We start from the raw sequence: 14,659 nt of genomic DNA on the forward strand, positions 1-14,659 counted from the left end.
AAAATATGACTGCTGCACTTGCGTCTCACACAAGAGATGTATAGAAAGCCATGCAAAGTTAAAACAGCTTAAACTTTTAGAAAACATGTCACGAATTTGTGGAGGTTTATTCCTTTTCACTGCGTCTCATATGTTTTTTAATGCAGTCTGTGTGAATGGCGCTTCGGCTCTTTGGATTAAGCAATGCATAAATACATGATGCTGTTTTGTTCATAATTGTTTATGCAATTTACGAAATTATATTTGATTTTTATTAGTTAATTTAGATTTTTATTTAGTACATTTTTTTATAGATCGATATTTCCTTGCGTTGACAATTTAAATGTGCTGCATTATTTTGCCCTCCTGTGGCCTCGGGAGCTCAAAAGAGTACATTTTTTTATAGATCGATATTTCCTTGCGTTGACAATTTAAATGTGCTGCATTATTTTGCCCTCCTGTGGCCTCGGGATGTCAAAAGTTTCCTTAAGACCTATTTAAATCTGCATATAATACATTAGAAATTAGATATTTGATTAATTATTATTTTGTGTGTGATTGTTAAAACAAAAAAATATTTGTTGTTTGTCTCAATAAATTGGGTTAATTTAAAAATACAGTGGTTAAATAAAAAAAAAAAATCTATTGCTCTGTTTAAAAAAAAAAGGTTATAAAAAATGTCAATAATTATCGATACTGAATTATATGAAACATTATATCGTTGATACATTTTTTAGCTATATCGCCCAGCCCTACTAATATTTTAAATTCTAAACCATCAGTTCATCCACTGGGGTTTTATGGATTGCTGATTACGAATCATTGTTGTTAATGATAGCTAAAATTAAGACTATTAAAAGTTGTTTTCGTTAACTGAAATGAAGCTAAAATATAAATAGTAGATGTAAAACGTAACTGTACAAAACAAAAATTAGAAATATTCCTTTGGCAACTAACTGAAATCAAGTTTAAGTTACTAAAATTACTAAAACTAAAACTGAAATAAAAATAAATTAAAGCTAAATAGAAACATTAAAAAATAAAACTAATAAAAATGGCAAAAGCACATCATAAAATGACTAAACTTAAACTAAAATTCAAAATATGAATAAATGCTGTTATAGAATATAAATAATACTAAAACCTGACAATGATGGTTGTATGTGTTTTTAATGATGTATTATTTTTCTAATAAAAAAGAAAAATGCAGATTTTCTCCTTTGGGTGTGCTATCCCTTTAAAGGCACAATATGTAAGATTTTTTTATTAAAATAACCAAAAACCACTAGAACAGTGTTATATATTTTGCTGACTTGTGTACATACATTATCCCAAATGTTTCGAAGAATGTTTAAATCCAGAGAAATAAGCAATTTTAACTATTGACATGGACCATAGTGTCCATAGTGTCATTGTGTCACCTGCCAATGACGTCATAACCCCTCGATTTCCAGTTTTGTTTTGTAGAAAACATGGAAACACCAAAGACGCTTTAATATGTTTTGCGTTTTAATAGACCGGTGACGACCGCACAGAGCAGCATTATAACAGAACTTTCAAATGTATCTAGTATGATAAAACAGCGCTGCTTTTTTCCCCCATATACGCACGACCGCAAGGAGCGGAAGCGGTAGACTGTGGCATAATAAAAGCTCCGCTGCTTTCGAGCCGCGTGTCACGCTCGTTCAGCGGCCTCGTTTCGCTTCGACGGCTTTCAGCCTCACCCTGCTTCATTCTACTACATTAATGAATCATAAGCTCATCCATGAACATGATTTCTGCCCGAGTCGCGTCGGATTGCATCGGCTGTGGGGATGAAGACGACAACTCCCATGATTCCACACTCAGTCACGGCGTCATCAAACTACGCCTTTGTCTATTTGTTTATTTTGAATACGCGCCCTCTAGAGGCGAAAATTACATATTGTGCCTTTAAGGAAACCTTGAGTAATTAGACTGGTTTCAGTGTTTATTAGAGGATGTTTACATAAAGGCATGTTCTTCATTCAAAATTAGACAAACACAAACAAGACCACAGAAACCAGTTGAGTCATCTGCACAATAGCCGCGTTTCCATTGTCGGGCCAAAAGCAGGCGTGCTAGTGCCTGCCAGGGCCAGTCGCGTTTCCACTGTCACTTACGGGGCTTGATCGTGCCTTGTTGGTGCTTCCTCGGGGCCAACAGCCCGGGTTTTTTGGCCAGCGCCGCGGATCATTTAATAAAGTTAACAGCTATAACACCAGCATTAAAGACTTTTAAAATAATTTGAGTTCAAAACTCACTTTCAGACAGCAGCGAGTGTTTGAAATAACTTGATCCGATGTGGATTATGATCACCATACAAGGCAGAAATATTTATAAGCGATGCAAAAGACTATGCACGCTAGCCATTAACGTTACCATAGTAAACACGACCGCTTGAATAAATCAGACGTCAGCTTCTTATTCTCTATCACAGTCGTGTATTTATTTAGTAACATATTTTATCTGTCATAAGTCTCGTCTCGAGAGTTTAGCTCCGCGTGTGTCATAAAAATAGGCTATAATAATGGTTTTTGTTCGGAAGCTTTAATAAAAATATAGAAAAATTATAATTCTTTCTAAATGTGATGTATGTGACTACAAATAAACAGACTCGACTGAATAAGTAGGTAGGCTATGTTCATACCGCTTTATTTCTGTGTGACTAATTTTCAATCCTGATAAATTAATTAATTATGATCAATGCACGACCGCTTGAATAAATCAGACGTCAGCTTCTTATTCTCTATCACAGTCGTGTATTTATTTAGTAACATATTTTATCTGTCATAAGTCTCGTCTCGAGAGTTTAGCTGTTGACAAAGCATGCAAACAAACGGCCGCTTTTATAATGTTCGTTTTGTGATCGCGCTAGTTCCAGTGACTTATTTCTTATTAGTTTTCTGATAACTTCTCTTTGTTGGTGAAATGATGGGGTTGCGTGACGTTGTTCCTGAGAAGTGTGTAAAGGGCGGGTTTTAGTGAAGCGCAGCGGAGTGTCTGGCGGAAACACATCGTGATTTTGGCCTCGGTGCTACAGGTCTGATGCTATTAGCCCCGCCTGGCCCGTTTAAAGCACTGGCTCGCAGTGGCCCGACCGAATGTATCACTATTATTGTAAAACATTGATGCTTTTGGATTTAAATCTTTAACAAAACATGCAAACAAACGGCCCCTTTATAATGTTCGTTTTGTGATCGCGCTAGTTCCAGTGACTTATTTCTTATTAGTTTTCTGATAACTTCTTTTTGTTGGTGAAATGATGGGGTTGCGTGACGTTGTTTCTGAGAGGCGTGTAAAGGGCGTGTTTTAGTGAAGCGCAGCGGAGCTTCTTGCCTGACGGTGGAAACGCAGCGTGATTTTGGCCTCGGTGCTACAGGTCCGAGGCTATTAGCCCCGCCCAGCCCGTTTAAAGCACTGGCTCACACTGGCCCGCACTGGCCCGACAGTGGAAAAGCGGCTAATGTGACTTTGCTGCAGCCTGGAACTGAACTGCTGGTTTCGTCTGGCCAGAGGAGAACTGGCCCCCCGACTGAGCCTGGTTTCTCCCAAGGTTTTTTCTCCATTCTGTCACCGATGGAGTTTTGGTTCCTTTGTTGCTGTCGCCTCTGGCTTGCTTATTTGGGGACACTTAATTTCCAGCGATATCGTCGACTTGATTGCACAGAGACTATTTAAACTGAACTGAGCTGGATGATGACATCACTGAATTCAATGATGAACTGCCTTTAACTGAAAAATGAGTGTTTACTATCGTCCTTTTGCATTATTGACACACTATTTTCCTAATTAATGCTGTACAGTTGCTTTGACACAATCTGTATTGTTAAAAGCGCTATATAAATAAAGGTGACTTGACTTGACAAACATTATGGATTGGAAAGCAGCAATCTCAAAATATGTTCTTAAAAGTTTAAGACAAGAGTTTTGCAACGGCAAACTGTCTAAAATCTAATATTGAAAGTGAAACATATACAATATTATAGCACTTTAAAAGTTCAAATTGTTAACATTAGTTTTGCATTAGGTATCATAAATTACAGTGAGCATCATTTTTATGGCGGTTACTAATCTAGGTTACTGTTAACTTCTATGCTATTGTTGATTGTTAATTCATGTTAATTCATGTTTGTTCACAATATGTTAATTAATGTTCATTTATACAGCTTGAAATATAAGTTGTTGAACAACTGTAGAATGACTAATGGATTCGTGTAGTATATTGGTGAACTAGTCTCATAGCTGCGGTCCTAACAAATGTTAGAAAGCCACTAAACCAACGAACACAAACTCCTGCATGTGTCATATTCCTTTACCTCTTCCTGTCAGAAGAGCAAAGCACAGGGGGCGGCAGTGTTATTAAGGGACATTCCTAGCATTTTTTCACCTGATATTCAGAGTACATTTCCCTCAGGATATTTATTAGAGCGGAGTGAGCTTGGCTGTCAGCGCTACAGGAATGGGCATTTTTCAAAAATACTGTATTCGAATATTTGTTCATTTAAATTATGTTTAACGAGTGAGACGTTATTTTTTAATAATCAAGTTTTTGTCACCATTTCTGAACAAGCTTATGATTAGGCATTATACACAACAATGTTCTACAACACCAACGCCGACACAGACGTTCCAGAGACGCAAAGATAACGGTGTGCTAAGCAAAGTTTCTTACAGCGCTTTGTGTTTTCTGTTCTTAAACCACTCTTCCTCGAGGAAGCATATGTCTCAAGATCATTTGGCTGTCAGATAAGCTCACTTCTCGGCTCACTCGGGGTACAGCTGCGCTTATCTGCAGTCGTGAATGCAGTGATGGACAGCTGTCTTTCCTCAGTTAAGTGATGTTGGGATTTCATGTGATTTCTCATTGTGGTGCTGATATTACGATAACTCAGTTTGACTGATTCATTTGATCAAAAGTAATTCCAGATCATTTAGTAACATCACTTTGAACAAAGTGTTGAACAAAGAATTATGATTTTTTTTTTGCTCAGAAATGCTGTGTTGTGTATTTACATTAAGGCATAAAATATTCATTTAATCTATCTTTTAAGTAATGAAAATTAAACAAATTTTATTTTTTGGAAAATAAAGGTCATTTAATATTACAATTAAAACATTGAAGAACTATTATATGATTATTCCTTAAAAATAAGGTTTTAATAATTTTAGTAGTAGTAGTAGCAGCCTATTACGTACATTCTACTGAACAGAAGAGAAGAGTGTTTTGACTTGCTCTTCAGCATGGAGATTAATTAAATGCAAGCGAAACTTTTTTATTTACCGGGTGCACATCACAAACTGTTCTTCAAGGCCAGAAAGATTTGAATTCTGCGTGCCAAAACACAGAGTGGCCCCATCCAAGAAAGTACTGCCTCAGACCTGATTATGTCCAACAAAAGTGTCCAAGAGAGCTACTGTTCCTTCCTGTGGTCTCCTTCATCCCTCCATGTCTGCAGGGTGGAGCGTCCCTCCTGATACTCTAACTCTTCTCAAGGGAGGAAACATGGGCTTTTCCTTCCTGAGCATACTCTATTCCTACCTACTCTATGCCTCATTTCATAGAACTCATATTTTCATGTGGAGATGAATGTAAAAAAAAAAATTTGGGGTTAAGCTTAAAGGGATAGTTCACCCAAAAATGAAAGTTCTGTCATCATTTACTCACCTTCAAGTTGTTCCAAACCTGTATGAGTTGCTTTCTTCTGCTGAACTCAAAATAATTTACATACAATTTCTGGTCCCCATTGACTTTCATAGTATTTTTCCCACATTATTGAAGTCAGTAGAGACCACCAACTTTTTGGTTACTCACATTCTTCAAAATATCTTAAAATATCTCTTTTATGTTCAACAGAAGATAGAAATACAGATTTAGAACAATTGAGGGTAAGTAAATGATGACAGAATTTTCATTTTTGAGTGAAATATCCCTTTAAGCTTAACCCAAAACATTTTTTTAACATTCATCTCCACAATTTCTATGAAATGAGGCGTAGAGTAGGTAGGCTGTTCCTGGTTCTAAGTGCGCAGGAACATTTTTGGGTGAACTATCCTTTTAAGATAAAGAACTGCAGTTGTCACTTATAATGGTGATGTTAGTCTAGCCTTTTGATTGGTCAAATCAATCCCATATCTTTGCTCTTATCTTGTCAATAGACGTCACACTGACTTACAGGATGTTGCCTTGGAATTTCAGCAATTTGTTGCTATTTTAATGGGATTCACCAAATTTTTTAAAAGGTAATTTTAAAGGTGGTAATTGTGTAGTTAACTATTGTTCAACAAGGGAGTGTGGTGTTTCTCCCCTCCACCTTTCGCCTTTTCTTATCTCTGGGTGTTTGTGCCTTTGACCGTAGAGATAATGAGTGATTGATACTCTTGTCTTCTGGGAACTTGTCTTTTGTGGGAGGTTTTTGGAGATCTCTGAAGACACCAATCAAACATTGTGACAGGTCCTTCAGAAAAAAGCAGTTTTTCTAAAGATCTGCCTGGTTAGCCTTGATGGGCCAGTGTGAGAATGGTGCTTTATGGGTCCAACTAAAAGGGCAGAAGGTTATTTATATTTTTGTAAGAGCAAATATGGAAAGAAATTTAACAGCTGGACCAGAACTAATGACTCCTGTTACTGACAAGGCCATTTCTGTTATGCCAACATGCATTTGCTTTAATAGCTCTCACAGTCTGGTTTCTTGAAGAATCGGGTCCACAGGTCAATGACAAATAAGATTTGTCCATGATAAAGAAAAGATACATTCTTTTAAAAATCTAGTTTAAAGTTCTCAAAAATATATATTATGTTGGTTTCAAACGATTTCATATGGTTTCGAAAAATTGTTATAGGCTACAATTTTAAAGAAAATATTCAGTTGAATATCTCTAAAATGGTGTTATGTAACCATCATATACAGTACATTAACCCTCGAAAGTTTGGAGTAAGATATTGAAGAAATTAATATTGAAATAGTACACTATTTTACTATATTACTGTTTTTACTCTTTTTAATCAGATAAATGCAGCATAGGAGACTTCTTTCAAAAACATTAAATCTTACTGACTCCAATTTTTTTTTTACAAATGTATTTCTTCATTTTATTAATTTTTTTTGGGCCACAATCTTGCCATAAGAAGGTTAAATTATCTGATTTTCTTAGAGACTTGTTGACCTTGACTCACAGTCATGAGGTTCTGCAGGGGTCTCTGTTTGTATGTCTGAATTGCATGTTTAATGTATTTTTGAATACATCAGAATTGCACAATAACAGTTATGTTTCTGACTTTTGCATGGGCAAGCACCTCTGACATTTTCTTGAAAACATAAAAAAAAAAAATCCTTTTCTCCGCCTTACACAAGTACATTTCTGTTAGCCGGATGTGGACTATACGATTTACAGATGCCTCATAGGGAAAATTCAATCATCAGAACAGCCATAAAGCAGAATTACAACAGATTCCGACCATACATCCAGACTGGAAATGGACCAAATGTTTTGTTTAAAATTACAACCTGCCTTTATGGCACGTTCAGTCCTTTTTAAGTTGTCTTTGGAGAATGTTGGATCCTGTTCGCACATCTTGTTCAGCACCATTGAAATGAAGTCTGTATCTTCTGACATTTGGACAGGATTTAAAATGTTCTGCTTTTCATTGGGTTTCAGCTGAGCACCCTGAACTCCTGTATGGGCACGATGGACATGCAGTTATTTTCAACCTTTATGTGTGAATTCCACTCTTTTTAAAGCAAACTCTGGGATGCATATCTCTAGTGTAACAATGTCCATTTCTCTTGCCAGAACACTTGCTAAAAATAGCCTGACTTTTGACCGAAGAACAGCTCTGCGCCATCTGTAAAACAATATTATTGCATACCCTCACCACATAATTTGCAACGGGGAATGAGAGCTGTAGAGCTGTGGTCCCCATGTGCAAATGTCTTCTTGTGCATGTTCATGTATTTAATATAGACAGTATTTAATACAGTTTTTAATAGACAAACTAATGCTGCTGTTTTATCTCTCTGGAGGAAGCACTTCTTCGTTCTTTCAGGCAGAAACTCTACAACACATCCGGCCCATATCCATCCAAAACAGTCTAGATTATTTTATGTTTTATATGTTATAAAACTAAATCTTTTCTCTGTTAATCAGATATTTTATTAAATATATGATTAATTCCATCATAAAACATATAAACAAAATTGCATTATCAAAATGCAGACCATGGTTTCCTCCTCACTGCAGGTGCTTCAGGTTTTGATGTTTTTCAAAGAAGGTCTTGCATGACAGATAGTTTGCCTCAGTGATATCTCGGTGAACCACAGAGGTAGGCCAAATGGAGACCTGAGAAAATACCACAATTAAAAAAACAAGAGTTTCGTTTCTGTGCGGTTGCGGTTAATGCAGATTTGTTTCCCCCTTCATTCTGTTTGTTTCAGAACAGTTTTGCCGTTCGTAATTCTTTTAAGCTAGTGTGCACAATGTAGGTGAAAGCTAAGACCAATTTTTTTCTGTAGTTTATTTTTTGTTGAATTATCTTATAACCCGTATAAAGAACCAAAATACAAGAGTTTTTTTTCAGCTTTTGACAGATGCAATACTAAATACGTATAATTATACTATATAAAAACATAAAATATTTATTATTATTATTACAAATTATTTTTTATTTTTACCAGTTATTATTATTATTATAACAAATAGTTTTATATTGTTAGATTTCATTTATTTACTTTGTTTTGATATGTGTGATGTCATGCTGTTTGTTTTTAAGATTAAGTCAATGGTTCTCAACCTATTTGACTCCAAGGCCCCCAGTCAACAACAATATTTAAATGTCCATGATTGTTTCAGTTGTTTGTGATTTTACTGGACAAGGATTAAGGATTTAAATAAATAAATAAATAGGGATGTAACGATTAACCGTGAGCCGGTTGAAAATCGATTCAAATATGTGACGGTTCAAATTAGGGGTAGGAGTTTATATGAATGTATGTCTGAGGGGAACTTCTAGATGGTATTTTTTCTTTTCATCTGGCCTCTGTATAATGCATATTAAAGTTCATAAGTGCAGCGCTGCTTTGTTTACAGCGGAAACCAAGGAAACGCTATAAGCGCCACCTGCTGGCAGAGAGTGAATCTGCGTCTCATTCAGCTCCGCTGTTTCATGCAGATATTTTAATGTATAGTTTCATAAAACTGAAGTCAAAGTCGAAATTATACAATCTAATTTAGATTAAAAACTGCTCATGTTACATGTATGCAGCCTTTTTGTTTGGATCATGATTAAAATGCAGTGGTTGCCTCTCATTTTAAAAGGAAAGAGCACAGACAAAGCCTTATTTTGTTTATATGAAGAGATTTCTTTTATGTGTGTTACTTATGTATTTGATTTGGGGCTTTTATCCAAAGCGACTTACAAATGAGGACAATAGAAGCAATCAAAACCAACAAAAGAGCAATAATATGCAAGTGCTATGTTAGTATATTATTATAGGCTAGTTATATTCCAATTTCACAAAGAAATGTGTAGCATTTTGTCCAAGCAATAATAAAAGGACACATTTAATTTATAATTTGTCTTAAATCTCATTTTGTAAAAAAAACAAAACAAAAAAAAAATATCGTGAATCGAATCGTGAAATCAAAATTGTGAATCGAATCGTGAGTTGAGTGAATCGTTACATCCCTATAAATAAATAAATACAAATTATTTTTAATCCATTTCTACCCAATAAAATATTTTCGAACTTTGTAAAACTAGAAAAAAAATTATAAAACAACAATATAAAATGTATTAAAGTGGTTTTGTCTTATTTTAAATCATTTTAAGTTATCTTGAGGCCCCCTTGGACGTTTTCTGAGGCCCCCGGTGGACCCCGACCCCCTGGTTATAAATATATCTGTAAACATTCCACATTACTATGTCCACGTACCTTGCCAGGAAATTGACGATACCACAGCAGCAGACTGCTTCACAGCAAAGCAGTTTATCAAACAATGCTGTAGCATGTGAGAAAGGAAATGTGTACACTTCCGATGATTCCAGATGTGTGAAACTAATTCAAATATGTACCAACATAGCCCTGAAAATAGTGCATATTTTACAGTTTTGATTGAATATTTTGTTTGCTCACTACCTACCTAAGTTGCAAATTTTATCAAATCCAATGACTTGACCATTGCTCTGCTTACTGTAGCAACCTGGTACCCTGTAAACATGACTTTGCTTTCATCCTGTCTGAATTAATATATTGGCATAATTTGTCTCTTGAAAGTTACATTGAAACCAGGCAGATTGGAACGATTTTAGCCAGTTATTTTTGTTTATACAAGACGGTACGTGGGCAGTTTGTAGGAGGTCCGTAGAAGTGCTGTCTGAGGCTGAGACTGTGTGTAAGTTTAAAGCAAATGCTGTTTTTTTTTTTTAATGCGAATTAAGGTGTTTTTCTGACCTTGACCTGCAGGCACAGGATAAGAGGAAAGCCTTGGAGGAGACCAAAGCCTACACCACCCAGTCCCTGGCAAGTGTGGCCTATCAGATCAATGCCTTAGCCAACAATGTCCTGCAGTTGTTGGATATCCAGGCCTCGCAGCTGCGCAGGATGGAGTCCTCCATTAACCACATATCTCAGGTCAGATACATTAGTTTTTAATATTTCTCTCACTCCATCTCATTTCCTTTGCTTTGTCCTTGCCTGTCTAGAGATTTCATTAGTTGGTTCTTTCCTTTAAGGACTGTCTCCATGTGAATGAATGTCTGTCTCTCATAGTGACTGACTAGTTGATATCTGTCTTGTTTTTGGGTCGCCTCTTTTGTACCCCGTTCCTCTTTCTTCTTCGCAGATGCATCTCTATAGTTGATTTGGTCATCATGGAGACGTAAAACTCTCCCATGGAGTTCTTGTGCAAACCTTATTCCACTTCCATATGGTGCTGTTAGTTGCTACAGGCTTCAGTCAGACCCATTAGTTGCTGATGTCATTAAAAAAGGTCTGCAACCCATGGCCATAAGGCAACTGAGCTGATATTTAGAACAACACTAGGTGACTCAGGATACATTTAAATGACAACAATGTACTAAAAATGGGGGAAAAAAACGTGCATTTTTTAAATGTTTTGTATGCAGATGACAATGTTATCAAATGTTATTCACATGGATCTGCGAAAACGACTAAAATCACTGTATTATGCATGCCAGGCCAGTAGTTGGAGATGTCACCTTTGTAAAGAAACTATGCATCTGCACGCATAACTATAGACTAGTGGTTCTCAATTCCAGTCCTCGCATACCACCGCTCTGCACATTTTGTACGCATCTCTTAGCACTTCAGATGTTTGTTCTATTCGACCGTAAGTACCCTGCGAAGTGGCCATCACAGGATATTGTGCCATGATTCCAGTTCGAGGGGAGCATGTATGTTCCATTCAAAGGCCATTAAAGTGAGTGAATTAGTGCCCAAGCAATGAAGGTGTGATGGCACCGACCTATTGTATCCATTGGATTTCTTCTTCTGCTTCTGCTTCTGCTTCTGCTATTGAGTCTATGACAGCCCATACAAGCGCTTGCGGGAAAGTTATAAAATTTGGCACACTGATAGAGGACATTCTCAACATTAACCACAGAAAATTTCCACCACTTGTCCTAAGTTTCACTCATGTTTATGCTAATAACCTTTGAAAAGTAAAGTCTAGAAGGATTTTTTCCCCCTCTGATTCCTTGGCTCATGCAGACTCAAATGGCCACCAAATTTTACATTTCTACAGTTCAAGATTTTTTGCCATTTTGAATTTTTAGAAAAACATACTTTTTCGAACTCGTCCTAGATGGTTAATTCGATTTTCACTCAAATTTACACAAATATGTTCAGACCATGCTGGCAAAAAGTTATTAAAAGCTTTTTGATACACCCATTCGTTCTCGAAAACCATGCAAACGAATTGGATGAAAAGCTCGCCAAATCAGACATGAGGCTATATCTCCCCAACGCTTTGCCATATTCAGACCAAACTTGGTGTGTGTTATGATAACCATGATCTGGGGTTACTTGCACAGTTTCGCCACAGCTCCACCTAGTGGTCAGGAGATATGAACAATTGCTATTTTTGCTTAGAATTTCTAAACGGTTTGCCCAAAAATCATAAAATCCTCATTAGATTCAGTACTGCAAGCCGAGTCGAATGATATCCAATTTTTTTTTATATATTTTGAATGTCCTACTAAAATGCTGTATTTTATGAACGCATTAGCATAATGTTACTAAACTCAGTATGGGTCATCGGCACGATACCCTAAAGGAGCCTGCAACGTTTCAAAACAAAACTAGATATTTTCACCAAATTTGACACACATGTATGGGCACACTCTGAGGACAAAAGTGGTGGGATTGTGCCTCTTGGTGACCCTATAATTGAACAAAACATGAAAGTATATTTATATGATATGATAGAAAATACACTATTTTAAGAATGCATTGGTGTACCGAAACTCTGTATGTGCCATCAGCACCATGCCCTGCATGTTTTAAAAAAGTTCTGAGATAGCGCCAACTTGTGTTAAAAAATTATTATATTGAAATTTTAAAAAATGCTAAAAGCTTTTGATTATTTTTGTCTATTGACGTGTCTTGATAGATTCCTTGGATCATACCAAGAACATCAATACTAATTATGCCATAATTGGCTGAACTTCCCATCCACCATTTTTCGAACTCCTCCTAGACCTTCGGTCCACATTTTGCGAAATTTGACTCCGATCATCTTCAGACCATGTAGACAAAAAGTTATCAAAAGCTTTTTTCATAGACCAAAACGTTTTCAAATAATGCATCAATGAAATTGTTGGCATAATGCCAAACTGATACTGAGGCTGCAACTCTGCAGCACTTTGTCATATTGACACCAAACTTTTTATGTGTCACTGTCACCTCACACTGACCACACCATAACATTGGTCAAAAGTGATAAACCAGTAAATCGTATTACTACTGATTATATTTATGATTTTTCAGCAATTTTGACTAAAATCATTCTAAAATGGCTTTAATTACTCATTGTTGCAGTTGGTCTGATGCTCCATGGCATGCTTAGCTCCTCATTTTCCCTCTGTTGTGCTTGGTCCCTTAATTGCTGCTTGCAGCTATGTTTAAAATTGTATTTATTTACAGAGGTATATTATGTCACACTTCTCTAGTAAGTTTCATCTGTGTGTAAAGACACTGCAGGCTGTGGCGTAGCGCAAATCCATTAAGGAATGTTCCGAAGTGAAGTAAACTTAAACGGATTTCCTGTGCTCAGGGAGTAGGGAGCAATGAACACTCTGTAGAGACCATGTCATTCGGAACAGAGTTCATGCATGGAGCTCTCTTCTTACGAGCTGGTTATCTCTATCAGGTGTGTTAAATAAGAGAGACATGCAACATATGCAGAGCGGTGGTACGCGAGGACTCGAATTGAGAACCACTGCTCTAGACTGAACACATAATACACGTGTATGACGTCACCGGTTTCACAAATTCACATTTTTTGCAGTTCATTCTGGTATTGAATTGTCCACAAAGGATGCATGCAGTTATTATTTTCCAAAATAAGTGTTTTTTAAAGTAGCATAATTTACTACCGACTGTTTGCTGCAGTGGCAGTAGGTAGACAGCTCACTAGGCTTTTGAAAATAACTAAAATAATAGAACACAGTTTGTTGGCACTTCTTGTCCATTACTCAGAATTGTGGGAAGGTTCAACTACTTATGACAGTGTCAACGACCTTCAACCATCTGAAGATTCTCAGAATTAGATCTCTTATTTGACAAACACCAATTTCTGTCTTTCTAACTCTCATAGCACAAACACTGCCCTCACTGAAGTACTAAACCCAGAATTACTAGACTGATATAATCTGCCAATCACATTAGAGCTTTAATCGGCAGATGTTGATGGGATCAATCGGTGTACAGTGGAGCGTATTTTCAGGCCTCGTCTCCATTCGTATGTGTATCTGGGAATGACAGTGGGCTTTATAATGGCTCTAAGACAGGCTCATTAAGATGGTCAACAGAGACTTGTTCTCTCTTGACACAGCCTCCACTTACAGTGTCAATCATGATTCTCTGCAAAGATGGAGATGAGAATAATAGGACGGTTATGTTAAAAAACAGTGTGCTGTCAGGCATGTTGAACTAAAGGTGGGGGAGAAAGTTATTCAGTGATGCATCAGTATTCTGAATCACTCCACAGAAAGCAGTGGTGGAGTGTCATGCCTTGCTTGCTGCCAATTACACACACACACACACACACACACACACAAACATCAATAAAGTATCTAAACACGCCTGAACCAGCTAATAAAGGTCCTCAAGATCACTAGAAACATCCGGGTAGGTGTGTCAGAGCTAAACTCTGCAGGACTATTGCCCTTCTGGAGCAGGATTGGACACCCTGTCATAGTTTAAGAGACCTGATTTAAGTTAGAACCTGGCAAAATTATTCTCAAAAAGATTCTCTCTGTAAGAAACATCTAGTCAACTCCACAAATAGTAGTAGTTCCAAAAACAAAACATAATCCTGTAGTCTCAGTGCTTATTGCTGCAGATAAGTTATGACTAGGGTTGGGTATCGTTTGGGTTTTTTCCGATACCGGTGCCAAATCGATACTTTTAAAACGGATCCG

General features: G+C 36.8%; 1 protein-coding gene across 3 annotated transcripts in view; it reads left to right on the top strand.

The window, feature by feature from the left end:
- Positions 1-14,659, top strand: part of LOC107675194 (abl interactor 1) — a 69,248-nt gene that overhangs the window by 13,180 nt on the left and 41,409 nt on the right. For all 3 annotated transcript variants that reach the window (XM_016469460.1, XM_016469476.1, XM_016469469.1), the window contains exon 2: positions 10,461-10,628. In XM_016469460.1, coding sequence (XP_016324946.1) covers positions 10,461-10,628 — 168 coding nt within the window. The remainder of the gene's footprint in view (positions 1-10,460; positions 10,629-14,659) is intronic.

The sequence above is a fragment of the Sinocyclocheilus anshuiensis genome, unplaced genomic scaffold (genome assembly GCF_001515605.1).
Source record: "Sinocyclocheilus anshuiensis isolate Anshui unplaced genomic scaffold, SAMN03320099.WGS_v1.1 scaffold1090, whole genome shotgun sequence".
In the NCBI taxonomy this organism is placed as follows: domain Eukaryota; kingdom Metazoa; phylum Chordata; class Actinopteri; order Cypriniformes; family Cyprinidae; genus Sinocyclocheilus; species Sinocyclocheilus anshuiensis.